This window comes from Callospermophilus lateralis, chromosome 8 (genome assembly GCF_048772815.1).
Source record: "Callospermophilus lateralis isolate mCalLat2 chromosome 8, mCalLat2.hap1, whole genome shotgun sequence".
Taxonomy (NCBI): Eukaryota; Metazoa; Chordata; class Mammalia; order Rodentia; family Sciuridae; genus Callospermophilus; species Callospermophilus lateralis.
Genome location: NC_135312.1, coordinates 91,392,598 through 91,408,979, shown reverse-complemented (window position 1 = coordinate 91,408,979; position 16,382 = coordinate 91,392,598). Strand labels below are relative to the sequence as shown.

General features: G+C 36.0%; 1 protein-coding gene across 1 annotated transcript in view; it reads left to right on the top strand.

Moving 5' to 3' along the window:
* Window positions 1-16,382, top strand: part of Bank1 (B cell scaffold protein with ankyrin repeats 1) — a 281,934-nt gene that overhangs the window by 229,656 nt on the left and 35,896 nt on the right. Inside the window, exon 10 of the mRNA XM_076864747.2 lies at window positions 5,425-5,730. Within this exon, the coding sequence (XP_076720862.2) occupies window positions 5,425-5,730 (306 nt within the window). The remainder of the gene's footprint in view (window positions 1-5,424; window positions 5,731-16,382) is intronic.

Sequence of the window (16,382 nt, the reverse complement as noted above, 5' to 3'; positions counted from 1 at the left end):
CCTGTGGAAAAGCAAATGACAACATTGCTTTTAAAAAATACTCTTAGTATTCTGGCAAGAGGGGAAGGCTAATGTTTTACAGATGATTTACAGATGACTTGCAAATGATCTTAGGCATCACTCACTTTGTAGCTGTGGAAGAATGAAGTGGTAAGGAGTTTATTGCACAATGCATTGAGACTGAAGTCTAAGAATACGAAATTTATATAATCTATATATCTCCAAAGTAGAACAGCCACATTGGCTGTCATGCCATTTGTTCTCAGAGGTAAAATTGGGGTGTGTAAGGCGGGGGTGTGGAGTATATACCTTGGAGGATAAACCTTATAGTGAGCATGAAGAGGAGTTTCCACATTGGGCTTTTCTACCTCCAGTGTTCAACAACCTGAAAAACTTCCACCTCCAGGTTCTTTCCTATGGTCACTAATGATATCCCACTAAAATTGAACATTATTTTATATTTGCTTTCCAAATTCACAAAGTATTATTACAAAGCAAATTTAACAACAAAGATTTAAAAGTTCCCATTAAGATTATATATTTGTCACTACACTTTAGTTGTTGTGTCCTAGAAAGCTCTTAAGTACATTAACATTATTTCAAAAAGGAGAATTTTGAAGCCAAGAAATTTAGCATTAGTGTCCTTGAAGGCTCTGCCTGTGAAGCTCTATTTTGTCAACATAAGCCATCCTAAGGTCAAGCACTGCATTTATAGATGCAAAATTTTGCTCAGTGGAAAGTACCAAAGCCTAATGGGATCTCCTCTGAATCAGTCCCTCATAAGCAGGCATATATTGCTTACCTACTGTGTGCCAAGCCCTTGTAGACCCTTCATCGACCTATATCAATGAAGTAGATTATGAAAATTGGTAGGGCAAGGAAACATAGGTGGTTAATTCACTGATAACCAAATCCTGGAATGTTTTTCTCACTTTGGGTATTTGAATAATTTGATGTAATTATTAAACTCTATTCTTTAGAAGACAAGATTTTCTTGTGTCAGGTCAAATCTCTTGCAGGAGCTAATATTAAATTATGTTTTTCCTAATGTAAATTTCTATATATAATATGTTGTATAGGAGGTATAAAATTACTCTACTCCAGTGTTTACCAGATACCTAGACTAGAAAAGTAATATTGGCTAATTTAACTCCTGAAAACTACCAAATATAAAAAGTAAAATAAAACAAAGACTTGCTGCTTTTATTTAAAAGTCCTATTTTTACATTTTATGTGTGGTGATGTTTTTCAACTTCTCTTTTTATAGGGTTGATATTGGAAGAAAATGGAAAATAAAAGCCAATATTTTTTCTTAAAATTCCTTAATTTAGTTCTTTTACAAGTAAGCCTGCAAATTTCCACTTAATTTTTGCCAGAGACAGAGATGCACAAAGTTCTTTCACTTTACCTAGTGATAACTTCAGGAATTATTAGGTGTAAGTTTCATCTGCCTTCAGTTATTGCAAAAAGAGAGACCAGTTCATCTATAGACGAGGACTCAAATTCCTCACTATGGATTGAGAAACTTAAAATGTAACATTATGGATCCCTTTTCACTTTATAAAGAACATATAATCTTTATCTTCACAATAATTCCAGAATGTAACTATCAGAATGATCCCTCTTTGACTCAGATGCAACACCACAGAGCCTATGATTAGAATATATCAAATACTTACATGAAGAGGTTTATTGGACTTCTAAGGTTCTTCTATTTTCTTCTCTTTTATTCTTCTTACTCCAAGTATTTCAAAAGTTGGAATTACAAAAGTGACACATTTCAATAGTTATTTGTTAGTGCCTAGCCTGAATTGAGTGGAACATGAGCCACTCTTTAACAAGAAGTATAATCTGATACTTGGGAAAATGAAAAGTAAAATGCATTCTTTCTAGTGCAAAACTAACTTTAAAAAGTTAGGAAGAGTGGTGGGTGGGGAAACAAAAAAAGTTAACAGCTCAGGAAATCGGTTCATAAAAGTAAGATGGCTGACACATTTTGCTAAAAATGAAGCACTGTAAAAGTGTTTCCCACACACTTCATCAGGGTTCACCTGTGATGCTGTCAATAAAACAGAACTCATGAAGTCAAACCATGTTATTCACAGAGGAAAAGGCAAGTCACAGTGATTTTAAATTCAGTGTGAAGCTTATAGGTAATTAGTACTTCTCGGATTAAACTAAGGGGAGCAGTGACATTTTAAGACTCCTATGTGAGATGAACTTGGTCACTCCACAAAAACCTACCCAAAACAATCGCTGAATCTTCTTAGAACAAGAGTCTTTTCTTCTGTACTATTTGTGTTTCCTCTTAGATTCTGTTTTTCCACTAAAATGCCCATAAGTCATAAACTACTTTATTATCATTATTTTTAAAAATGTTTTTATTAAATTATGTATTTATTCTAGTTTGTTATACATGATGGCAGAATGCAATTCATTTCATATTACATATATAGAGCACAATTGTTCAAGTCACTGATTGTACACAAAGTATTTTACACCATTTGCGTCTTTCTACATGTACTTGGGGTAATGATGTCTAACTCATTTCACCATCATTTCTAACCCCTAACCCCTTCCCTTTCCCTCCCTCCCCTTTTCCCTATCTAAAGTTCCTCCATTCCTCCCATGCTCCACCCCCCATCACCATTATGAGTCAGCATTCTCATAGCAAAGAAAACATTTGACCTTTGGTTTTTTGGGATTGGCTTAATTCACTTAGCATTATATTCTCCAACTCCATCCATTTACCTGCAAATGTGATGAATTTATTCTCTTTATTGCTGAGTAAAATTCCATTGTGTATATATACCACATTTTTTTATCCATTCATCCACTGAAGGGCATTTTAGCCCTGCAGCTATTATGAATTGTGCTGCTATAAACATTGATGTGGCTGTGTCCCTGTAGTATGCTGTTTTTAAATCCTTTAGGTATAGTCCAAGGAGAGGGATAGCTGGGTCAAATGGAGGTTCCATTCCCAGATTTCCAAGGAATCTCCCTACTGCTTTCCATATTGGCTGCACCAACTTGCAGTCCCACCAGCAATGTATGAGTGTGCCTTTCCCCCCACATTCTTGCCAACACTTTGTCTTCATAATAGCTGCCATTCTGACTGTAGTGAGATGAAATCTTAGAGTAGTTTTGATTTGATTTCTCTAATTGCTAGAAATGTTGACCATTTTTTCATATGTTTGTTGATTGATTGTAGATCCTCTTCTAAGAAGTGTCCGTTCAGTTCCTTGGCCCATTTATTGATTTGGTTGTTTAGATTTTTGGTGTTAAGGTTTTTGAGTATTTTATATATCCTAGAGATAGTGCTCTATCTGATGTGCTTGGGATAAAGATCTGCTCCCATTCTGTAGGCTCTCTGATTGTTTCTTTTGTTGAGAAGGGTTTTAGTTTGAATCCATCCCATTTATTCATTCTCGGTTTTAATTCTTGTGCTACAGGAGTCTTATTAAGGAAGTTGGGGCCGAAACAACATATGGAGATTTGGGTCTACTTTTTCTTCCATTAGGCCCAAGGTGTCTGGTTTAATCCTAGGTCCTTGATCCACTTTGAGTTGAGTTTTATGCATGGTGAGAGATAGAGGTTAATTTAATTTTGTTACATGTGGATTTCCAGTTTTCCCAGCACCATTTGTTGAACAGGCTATCTTTTCTCCAATGCACGTTTATGTCAACTTTGCCTAATATAAGGTAATGGTAGTTATTTGGGTTAGTCTCTGTGTCCTCCATTCAGTAACATTGATCTACAGTTCTATTTTGGTGCCAATACCATGCTGTTTTTGTTACTATTGCTCTGTAGCATAGTTTAAGTGTGGAATAGTAATGCTACCAGTTTCACTCTTCTTGCTAAGGATTGCTTTGGCTATTCTGGGTCTCTTATTTTTCCAGATGAATTTAATGGTTGCTTTTTCTATTTCTATGAGGAATGTCATTGGGATTTTGATTGGGGTTGCATGAATCTGTATAGTGCTTTTGGTAGTATGGTCATTTTGACAATATTAATTCTGCCTATCCAAGAACAAGGTAGGTCTTTTCATCTTCTAAGGTCTTCTTTAATTTCCTTCTTTAGTGTGCTGTAGTTTTCATTGTAGAGGCCTTTCACTTCTTTTGTTAAGTTTATTCCCAAGGTTTTTTGTTTCTTTGTTTTTGTTTTTTGTTTTTGAGGCTATTGTAAATGGGGTAGTTTTCCTAGTTTCTCTTTCAGAGGATTTGTCACTGATATACAAAAATGCCTTTGATTTATTTATGGGTGTTGATTTTTATATCCAGCTACTTTGCTGAATTCATTTATTAGTTCTAGGAGATTTCTGGTGTAATGTTTTGGGTCTTCTAGGTATTGAATCATATCATCTGTAAATATTGATGATTTGAGTTCTTCTTTTCCTATCCATATACTTTTAATTTCTTTCATCTGGTCTTATTGATCTGGCTAGAGTTTTGAGAACTATATTAAATAGAAGTGGTGAAAGAGGGCATTCCTGTCTTGTTCCAGTTTTTAGAGGGAATGCTTTCAATTTTTCTCCATTTCAAATGATGTTGGCCTGGGGCTTAGCATAGATAGCCTTTATATTGTTGAGGTATGTTCCTGATATCCCTAGTTTTCCTAACATTATTTTCTGATTCTCATCCTCCAAAGGCAATGTGGCAATGTTTTTTAAAAATGGGGGTTAAAAAAAGCCAAAAAAAAAGCAAACAGAGAGAGCCATCACATTCAAATTCTTTTCAACTTATTCACCAAAGTATTTCACGTATCTGTCTTCTAAATAAGAACTACTAAAATATTTTAGCATATTCCTATAAAAGTATGTGTAGATTTTACTGAATATGGAGCCACAGTATTCTGACTTGTCTACTTTTATTCTTTTCATATGAATTAATACTCAAGCCATTGGTTGTCAATGCTGTTTTTCATATCCTGAATGCTATTTTCAGAGTCCTTTATCTAAATGGCTTATAAAAATCAAGACTTGCACTTTTGCAGGTCAGTTTTGTCATAGCCAGAAACCAACCAGGAAGAAATAGAATAGTGATACCTTTGGCTATTTTCTCCCATCATTCCCAGAGAAAATGAACTCTAGGCAAAATATTCAGTGCAAGAATCATGAAAGTGTATGGCCGGGGGAGAAAGAAGGTGGTAAAAAATTATGTTTTCAAAAAATTCATTTCTTAAACCAAGTGGTTTTCTTAACAAAATTAGCAACTACAAACTGCACAAAATTCTGTTCATAAATTACACAGTTCATTTTTCTTTTGGAATTTATTTATAATTATTTTTCTAGAAACAGGACCTCTTCCTTTATATTGTTTCCTATGGCATTTAATTAAGCTACTTTGGAAAACCCAATTGTGTCGGATGGACACCAATAACATTGCATAGAATAGAAGCATAAACACAGTCTAAATATTTCATAAGCAGGGAGAACCGCGGAAGGACAAGTAGAAAGGAGTCAAAACTGGAGTTATCCTAGTGCCAGACAAGAAAAGAGAGATGAACCCAAAGTAGAAGAAGAAAAGAAAGAAGATGAAAAGAAACAGGAGGAGGAAGACCCTTACACTTTTGCTGAGATTGATGACAATGAATATGACCAGATCCTGGCCAATATGAGTGTAAAGAAGAAAACCGGAAGTCGGTCCTTCATTATAAACAGACCTCCTGCCCCTACACCTCGACCCACAAATGTACCTCAGAAGGAGGAAACAACACCTTACATAGCTCAAGGTAATGTTTTGGTTTGTTTTTGAATGTGTAGACTTTTTTCTTCCTTTTTCACATGGAAGGGTGGTACAAGGTGATGTCATTAGTGCTCTAAAATTACTCCAAAAAGTTGAAAGGCACAGGTAAGTGATATTGAGTCATTTTCTTTTAATTTAGAAAAATAATGAATAAAGAAAATAAAAATTATGGTGTGAGTTCTTCTTTCTAATTCTTCATTAAGAAGGGTAATTTTGACAAACCACCCCAGGCACGTGAAACAATAGAATACATAGATAAATTCTATTTGAGACTCTTTTCACAATTCTACAAGAGGGAAGCAGAACTCCTACAGATAATCAGATAACTGTGTAACACAAAAATATTTCAATATATACCTCAGATCCACCTCAGAGAAACACAATTAGTTGTCTATGCTTAATATTTTCAAAAGAAATCATTCTACTTCTTAAGCAGAATATATTGAGAGATTTGAATAAAGATACCTAGCAAGTATCCATAAAATTATTTCCCATTGCACAACATTCTTATTTAACAGTGATCCACTGGTGATAATGATCAAAAAAACCGCAACAAATTTTGAAATTATTAAGTGTTTCAGCAAACACAAAATGTTAATTGGAATGATTATCTAGATGATGAAGACAAGAAAAAAGATTTAACTAGAAATTCTCAGTCTGTCTATCATAGCAATCTCAGGATGTCACTATCTCTTTCACAGACTTTCTAAACTCCAACAAATGCACATGAAGCAAAGAAAGTAGACATGAGTTGGTACAATAACTGAGCCATATTTTCAAAATGTTGGAAGAATTGCATTATCCTGTGTAGTCCGGTCCTTGGGATGTTGCCCAAGACAATGACTCCCATTTTTTATTGTTGTCCTTTTGGGTCTTTACCTTCCTGTCCTTCTTTTGGCAATCATATTCTTGTTTTCCAAGATCACTTTTTTGTTCTCTGTTTTTTTTAATACCATTTTCTTCTTCTTCTTCTTTTTTTTTTTTTTGGGAGAGAAGTATAATTTAGTATCTTTGTTACTGCTTTTGTTTTATTGGTTTGAGATTTTTAATTTATTTGTTCAGATTTTTTATTTTTCTTCTACTCTCATATCATCTCCATTGTATTTATTTGTTGTTCATTTATTCTGTCTGTCATGCTTGACACTTCCACCAAATACAGCTATTCTTGGCTATGCTTGCATGGTTAAGAAGGAAGTTCTAAAATCCTGAATGAAGATGTCTAATTGTTAACTGCATTATGGGCTGATAGGGAGGTAAACAGCTTTTTTCATTGAATAACCTCCAAATATAAACTTACATAGATCTGTTCCCCTGTTTTTTTCAGTTTTTCTAGAATAAAATCCAACTAACTTGAGTCTGAAATTGTACATCTTGTTGCCAGCACACTGAGATTGGAATGCACAAGGAAGACTGGAAAATTTCAACCAGAATGAACAACTTAATTTGCTCTATTTCCAGTCCAGTGTGTAACTCTTGTCATTCATAATGCCTTATATCCCGTATGCCACTGTCACCAGAAGATATCTATGGAGCTCCTGGAGGCAGTACCTTGACTCAGGACAAGTGGCATACTTGACATATGTGAGAGAAAAGAATTTCGGCACATACCAGAGACAAAGACAGAGATTTATATAGGAGAGCAGAGACATTTGAGGGAGAATGTGGGCTATTTAGAGAGTGAGGATTTTGGGGGGGTAAAGCATGGAATATGCATTCAAGGAAGAATACAGGCCAGCTCAAGAGTGAGAGGTAATAATCCCTTGATTTGAGGTATTAATTGGTATCTGTAGAAGGGCAGCAGAAGGGGATACACTATAGGTATTTACTGTAGTATACAGTTACTTTTTTGTTGGCAAGGGTACAAGCTAGGTTGCTCTTGTGTGGCTTGTCTCACATTCCAACAGCCTTGAGAGTTTTCCTGCATTCCAAAGGTTTGTGGGTACTTCTCTTTGAGACTCAGCATATTTTTTGAATCCTCAAACTCCCACCCCATCACAACTGCTTTTCAATATCTGTCATGAATAAACCTCCCATTGTGGTTAACTGGCTCTGTTCACAGATTGGAGAAGGAATTTGGATATGTGACTGCTTTAGACTTTCAACCAATCCCCACATTAAATAAGTCAATTAGAATGGTTTTCCTCCATGCTCATTAATTGATTGATTACATAAGGATTTATTGAGTACTAATGACAAAGTCTTCTACATATTAATTATGTAAATTCCTTACGTGGTGATGATACAAGTTGTCCTATGTGTGGGCACTTGCATAGGAGATTGCCTATCAATTTATTTTTTTCTTGATGTTCTTTGGATTCCACACAATAAACATCTTTTACCACTTAATTCCTTTTTCTTTTCTTCCCATAGCTCAGATCTATTAAATAGAATTGCCACTATTTCCCAGAAAGCCATCCATTCAATTAGGAGAACATTAATTTGCCCCAATTCTTGCCAGAGGATAGAAGCAGTAGCCAAATTTTGGCACACCCATGCTATTACATAGCCAAAAGAGAAAGATGTGGAACAGGGGATGGGAGAACAATACAGGATGCAGAATCCTAGTTTACCTTTCAGAACCTCAAGAAAGGACTGGCAAAAAGATGGGCAGAGGAAAACCTGAAATGTAGAGGAAAACCGTGTTTTCTTTACAGAAAAACCTGTCTTCCAATACAGTTGATACTACCTAAGCAAATAACCTGATATCCAAGATTTGAATTCCTCAAAGATAAATTGGGGTAAAAAGAATAATATCTACTTCATAGATTTATAATCTGTAGTAAGGTAAATTTAGCAAAAAATCCAGCATATGCTTGATATGCTCAATACATTATAATTCAGACAAGTCTTATTTGTCTTTACTCAATTTCTGGACAAAGGATGACTTTGATAAACTAACTTTAGTAGAGAAAAAGTATCTCCATGTTTCTTGAATTCTGGTGGAGTCCGAAGTGAAGAAACATAGATAATGGTACTGGAGTGAGTAGGGGAAGGAAACCTGGTCTCTGATGAGACAAATTGGCTTAGTCTGCTCCTTAGGATTACTATTAGGCAATTTTAGTGATAATTTCTAATTCATGGAATAATTCTTCTTGGCATAATAGTCTCATTTTAGAGGTACAGGAACTAATACACAGTGAGTTTCAATGTCCTGCCCAAATAATAAAACTAGAAAAAGGTAGGATTTGGACCCAGATCAATCTTCTTTGCGTGCCTGTACACGTAGCACCACAAATTTCCTTTGATGATATATTTATTGCTATGTATTTATTAATATTATTTATTCCTTCTAACCAATAAAACTCATAAAGGAAGAGACCAACCTTATCTGGTTTTGTGCACCATTATATCTCTAGTGCCAAGTTCAGTACTGAATTCATGGTACAGAATATGAATATTTGATAAATTTTAACTGAATGCATCAGTGATAGAAGTGACAAGATCCCTATCAATATGTCTGGAAGATGATTTGAAGAATACATATATTCCCTAATTCCTAAGTTTCTCCTGTTTTAAAACACCCAATATTTGAAGCACAGTTAACGAGAAGGACAGAGCCCATGCAAAATGAAGCAAAGCTCTAAGATATTCATATATGGCCAAGCTTTCTAACTGCTATCATGAAGCTGAATGAATGAGAGAAGCTCTATTTCCACCACCGTTACCAGGCCCTACCCCCCAAAAGTGTAATTTATTAATGCACAATTGAACCCATGTTGGTTCATTTTATCCAAAGATATGTTTCTGATTTCTGTCTCGTTTTTATCATACTGAGCCTGACCTTACATTAGCAAACACAACAAGAATTACTCCTTTTTTCTTAAAAGGTTTTTGACATCTGCCTGTTTCCAGATACCGATGCTCTCCACCTTTTTCTACCTGTTATATTGGAAAAGATCTGATTCATTAAAAGGCAAGACTATAGAAGTATTAACATGGATTTACCATCTTCTTTAGTGACATTATTCTTGATTTAAGGCAAATCAAGGAAGGAAAATGAGCACTTGGCATAGCGCAGGTAGATTGGTAGTAAAAACTCTGTCTATATTCCATGCAAAGAGATGAATGCCTATTGGGGAAAATTTTTCTACATCAATGCACAATTTTCCATGTCTCCCTCACGTAATTAATAGGGCAAAGATCCTTCCTCAGAGTCCATGTGGTTGATTTGGGGTAGGACATAATTTCCTTTCAATTTTCAGTTACTGCTGCATTACCCTTGGCATTTAGCAGTGCAACAAAGTTGTATATGACCTTTTTGAGAGCTACTCAGCTACTGGGACCCCAAAATGTCAAGTACAACTCAGTTGCTCTCAGAAAATTTCCACTTGCAATTCACTTGTACTTGAAATTGATCACATACAATGCAACTGAAATGCAAAAAGAAAAAAATAAATAAAAGACCTTGTAGAAACTCTTGGGGAAATTAATCCATATCATTGTAAATGTGACAGAGTAGAATGATCTCTGTCCTCATTAGTAAAGAAACAGAGTCAAGTGGATTAAATTGGGCCTCAGATCAAGTGCTGTGTGCCCTACTCTCTGGCTAGGTGACCTTGTCCAAACTATTTAGCTTCAGGACATAGTATCTATATCACAGATGCTCTATCAGAACAGAGTGTCATATTTATCATTCTGTCTGTAAGTCCCATGTTTCTGCCTTTCCCTGGGACTTGCTGCCTCTCTTCTTTCCATGAAAAGGTGCTGGTACACCTCTGCAAAGGTGAAATCATTCTGACCTGTGCTCCTACTGTCCTTTGAAGGGAAGCAGTCTGCTTGTATGACACAAGGGTGTCAATTTGCTCTTTCTGTCCTTCTCACTTCTCCTGGCTTCTTCGCAGACTGACTAAAATCTGAGAAGGGTTTTCAGCCCCTCAATTGGAGTGTTGGGATCGTAATGGTAAACTTTTCAGCCTCCTCTTCCAAGCATTCAATTCCTGGATATTATGGAAGTAGGTAGGAGGCAGTAATCAACCATGGTGTTGACTGATATTAAAGAATCTGCATTACATGAGAAAATAATATTACCAAGCACAGAGGTGCTCAAGCAGTTACAGTGTGAATTATTCTTTTTCCCATTAGTTGATGATGCTCTTAAACTCATTGTTAAATACTTAGTTAGCAAGAAGATTCATTGACCTAGACCAGTAATTATTAACTGCTGGTGATTTACCTTCAGAAGACATTTAGTACCGTCTAGAGAGATTTTGATTGCCAAAACTAGGACAGTACTTGTGGCATCTACTAGGTAGAGGCTAGGGATGCTACTAAATGTCTTAAAATTTATAGGTCAGTCTCTACAACAGAAACATTATCCAGTCTGAAAGGTCAATAGCACCCCTGTTGAGAAACTCTGACCTTAAATGATTTCCATTTTAAAGCCCGAGTGAACATTTAAATTCTTTAGAGACTGGTCACTGGAAGAAGAAATCGCAGTTGTGTCAAACAGCTATCCACACACACACTCTTTTTTTCTCACTTTAGATTGTGTGAATTCACAATGTTTTCCACCAGGACTTTTAATGTGTGCTCTGTGTAACTCTAAGTCGGTACCAATTAAAGAAACGTAAGATTCTCTGGTGAGAGATGTCTCCTTAAAGGAACCAGGAGCATGCCTTAGTAAGTTCATAAAGACTGTGAAACCAAATGGGACTGAATTTGACTTATGACTTTGTCACTTGAAGTTGTGTAACTTTGTACAAGTTATACAACATTGCTTCATTTTTTGTTTGTTTGTTTCTATTTTGAGCAGTGGTAACACCTGCTTCCTAGGGCTTTCAGGAGAACTAGAAACTACATGTGTTCCATGGGCACCACAGAGCAGTGGGAGGAAGATGGCAGTCAGTCACTGTGACCAAAGGAACATTGTACACACAGAGCTGCGGAAGACCTGCCTCAGCTCCCCCCAGGCAGTCTGCCTCTTGCTTCTTACCGTTTACACAGGGTTTCATGTGCCAACATGTCATCTTGCATGACTTTTCCAAAATATTCTTTAACTACCAATATTGAACATCATCTACAATGACTGGGCACAGCCCTGTCCTTTTGAAATTGTCAATCTTCATCTCTACAGGTGGAATCTTATTAGCAGTATGAGTAATTAATGATCGTTCAAAGTGAGCATAATTGGAAAGCTTATCTTGATTTCAGGGGAGAAAAAAAATTAAAGGGTCAAGTTTTATCATCCTGAGAAATACAACAAAATGAAAATTAATCTAGATCCCATTGACACATTGTAAGAGAGCAATATTTTCTGACTCAGAGAGGGAAGGGGCAGAGTAGTTGTTTTAGGGTAATCCACAAGCATGACCTAAAAAGTGAACTCAGTTTCAAGAGTCTTCCAGTAGTTTCCTTACTAACCAAATAATTTCTTTTTGAAACAAAATTTCATGGCATGTTACTAATGTCTACATTCATACTATTGTTTGCTTATTGAATACAAATGGGCAAAATCAGAAGTCAATCAATGAGCTCAAATGAAGTCCTATAGGAGGAGATGGACCCAGTAGTGAGTCGAGGTTTGGCTAACGAACTAATTGAAATGGCCTAAAGCTGTCGTTATACAGAATTCCACAAAGCAAATTGCCTTCTTTTAGAAAGTCCAAGCTTCTCAGATAAGAAACAATTCTAGAATAGAAATATTCTTATTTGTAGGAGAAAGAATACATATGCAAATAAAAATAGTTTGTTTTCTATTCTGGCAAAAAAATCAAGCTGTTCAGAAGTAGAAAAGAAAATTTTATAGTGAAATTTCCTGTTTGGGGAAAGGATTTTTATGGGAACACATCTATCAGACTTAGTTTCTGTTCCAAATGGGAAAGAAAATTACATTTTCTCCTTGGGAAGTGCACGGATCTCTTGATATGGCCATGGACTTGGGATTTCTATGCTGTTTTCCTTCAGGCAGATATGTGCTTCCCTCTTACCCTCTCTGCCAGTCTCAAGAGTCAGGTGTCACCACATCAGTGACTTTGTGTGTCACTGATCCTTTACAGATTGTCCTTAAAGACAAATGCCACAACTCCCGATTACTTATGTCTGTCTACAATGCTTTGTTTTACCTCACTCTGCCTTTTTGCAGTTAGTTCTTACATGTACAAACTGGGAGGATGAGGTTGGGAGAGTGGGGTTGCAAGGACTTGATCTTGACCATCTCTGGTTGTTCCTCCTCTCTGTTCTCTCCCCTCTCTAGGCACGAAGGGCACATTTGGCCTTTATTCAAGTGAACACGTGGAGGGCAGTGCAGGGACTTTGTGTCTTCAATGCCTTTGCATCCTCAGGACCCAGCGTGGCACTTGGCTATGTCATTGGTAACCCGGTGACAGATTTTAAGTGAATAATAAACACCACTGCTGCCACCCTGAGAGCTCACAACACAATACATACATGCAATGCACATTTTATTTTATATCAAATCTCTAGTTGTGAGAATAATCATCAGTGACAGATGCACATCTCTAAACAGTATTTCACTTTTCACTTCTGATGGGCATGGAACATCAAGGGTTTGTGGTTATACTGCACGTCGTCATGAATGCTGTTGGCTGTTACCCAGACTTTCTATCACCTTGGCCATTAGAACACAGTTCAAAATCAATTTTATCAGATTTTCTAAGGAGGGAAGCTCTGGAAGAGTCATTTTGCTTACAATTGGCCACAAACGAGGTTGACATGAAGAATGTTCTCGCAGAAGCAGCCTGAAAGGACAAATAGTGCCAGTGAGTCTGTTATATTTCACCTCCTCCTCCTCCTGATTTTCTGCTAGTTCTGCTGTGCTTAACATTTTGAATATTTAATACTATGCTAATTTTCCCATTCAATGTCATTTCTATTCTAGAGAAACTTCTACAGAAGTCATTCTACCAATATTTAAAATAAATGAGGCTGTTATTTGAGACATTCATATTGCTTATGATTATTTTAAACCTCAAAACTTGTTTTTCCTCCTCTCTGAAATTTTTTTATGTTTAAAGGTAGTGACAAGAACAAACCATGTATTCATGTTTCCTTTTTCTCAAATTCCAATTTTAGGTAGCAAGAGGAAAAACATTCACACGGTAGAAAGTCATCGAAGTTGACATATTACATAATTGCCTTGATACATTCTTTGAACACCAATGAAGTAAAATGTAGTTGAAATAATATCCTACAAGTATTCAAACACATAGGACCAGAAACATCTCAATATATTATAAAAAATTAACGTTTCTCTGTCATTGAACTTTCTAGTTTGTATTAGTCTAAGCCCTCAGATTGCAAATGATCTCTTCCTCAAAATACAGCATTCTACTTGAATCCATATTCCATTAAGAATTTACCCCAGCACCACTAAACCTGAAATGGCCATGGAAATCAGAATGTCAGAGTTGCCAGCATCTTATAGTGTGAACTGAGTGAGACATTCAAAATCCGTGCATCTAAGCCCCAATCTTATTGGCAAGAAAATAAAGGCCCTTTCCCATGTTATGCATGATGTTAATATTAAGTTGTGCCAAGTTGGTGACAATTCTGTAATACACTTTTTCAATTACTATATATTGAAAATAGACTGTGATTCAACACATCACAAATCTTGCATATTTAGGTATTTGTATGTGCATGTGTACACACACACACACACACACACACACACACACACAAACCATCATCTAGCGTACAAGTCTCACTCTATTGTGGATTATATATTTATCTCTTATAAAAGAGATAACCTGGTAAACACAAAGTAGATAAAGCTTTGTAGAATACAGATTTTGCTGGGAGATACCATTAAAATGTTTTGTCTAATAAGAATGTGTAAAAAGAAAGAGTAAAAAATTCTAGAATTTTATATCCATTCTTTTCCTAAGACCCATGGAGTATGCACATTTGCTTCAGCAGTAATTTTGATGGACTAGATCTTTCTTCAGGAAACAAGTTAAAATGGGTCTTCTTCCCAAGGTTACTTCATATTTTAAAAATACCTCCTAGCCTTTATATCAATGAGAAAAAAAAACAAAAAACCTGTTTGGCAATGTTAGTTGATAACTAGGTTTCCATAAGGAAGTGAAGCTTATCAGGAGGGAGAAAGGTAATCAAGAGGGGTGGGTACAGCTGGAAATGAATTAGGAGTGAATTTCCAGGAAGGTTAGACAGGTGGAAAGGACCCTTGCACTGTGGGCTGTGACCTACTTCACATCCTGCTTTTATAGAATTCTGCGATCAACATTTGCATTATCACCCCACTCATAGCATCCGACTTTTTCGTCCCAATATTCCACCCCCATCCTGGGTTATGGTGAACTCTCAATGGTAAATAAATGTTCTGCTTGTAACTTCTTAACTTAGCAACTCAATGACAGCATTTATTTGTTTCACACTTACTGTATTTCCCACAAGCCAAGTGTTTGTTGTAACCAGAAAATATTCCAATAAAATATAGGGCATAAAGTGATTTTTAGCAAATTAACACCAAAAAAAAAAAAAAAAGAAAACTGGAAAAATAATTCCACTTCCAAATAGTCTGTAGATTCAAACCTCAGCAGAATTCTTAAAACTTACCAATTAATGTACTTTTTAGCTGAAGAATTTATTTTCTGAATTTATCTTTGGATTCAAATCATTTCCCATATTAAAAAACCAGACTACAGCTTTTTAGTCTTAAGACATTCTCAGTTATATCTTAATAATATTGGCAAGAAAGCACAAAGAGTCTGCATGTTATTAAAATTTCAAAAGTGTTGCATTTTTTCAAGACTTTTAGAACTAGCCAATGCAGAAAAAAAAATCAAGTACCGCTTAAAAAAATTTCTTTCCATATCCTAAAATATATTCACAAACCATATATCCCTCAATACATTTTATTTTAGGAAAAATGTAAGCCACAAACCCAGAACTTGAAGAAGAAAAGTGATTTTTTTAAGCAGAAATGTGATTCATACATGCAATTTTTCTTCAACACCTCATACTTTGAAAATACATTTGTATCTCCTGAGGACAGGAGAGAGAGATACCCTTTCTCTTTACAGCATCCAGCAAATTATAAGCTTAATAAATAAATGTTAATTTGATTTGATTTGGGGCACTTTTTTAAAATTCAAAATACGTCTTTTGCATTAATCCCAGATATGACCTTGATATAGATTGGTTTAAAGGATGTTAAAACCAAGGCAGAGATCCATGAGAACCACTGGGATGTTTCTCCCAAAGTGGTCAAGCATCATCCTGCTGGACCACAGCCACTCCAAAGTGCCTGGAATCCATTAAGCCAGGAAGTACTGTAGAACTGAGACCCAAATATGTTAGAAATGCTCTCAGGTTCATTTTGGTCGGCTCCCTCTGCCTCCTGCCTTACCTCTAAAAGGGAAGACACAGAATGGAAGAGGCAGCAGTTCTGTAAGGAACCAAGCAACATACGGAAGTTCAAGGATCTAAATCACTTCTCCACTAACAACAGCTCTGGGATCATTGCAAAATTACTTAGCCCTTTTACAAGCTAGTTACTTCCACCTCCCTCATCTATAAACATGCAAGGTTGGACTAAATCTCCCAGGTCTCTTCCAGGTCCCAAATCTTATAATTCAGACTGCCAATAAAACATGACCGTAACTCTGGGATATTCATTTTCCAAAGTAAAGTTGTAAATGGTCTGGACTTTTTCAT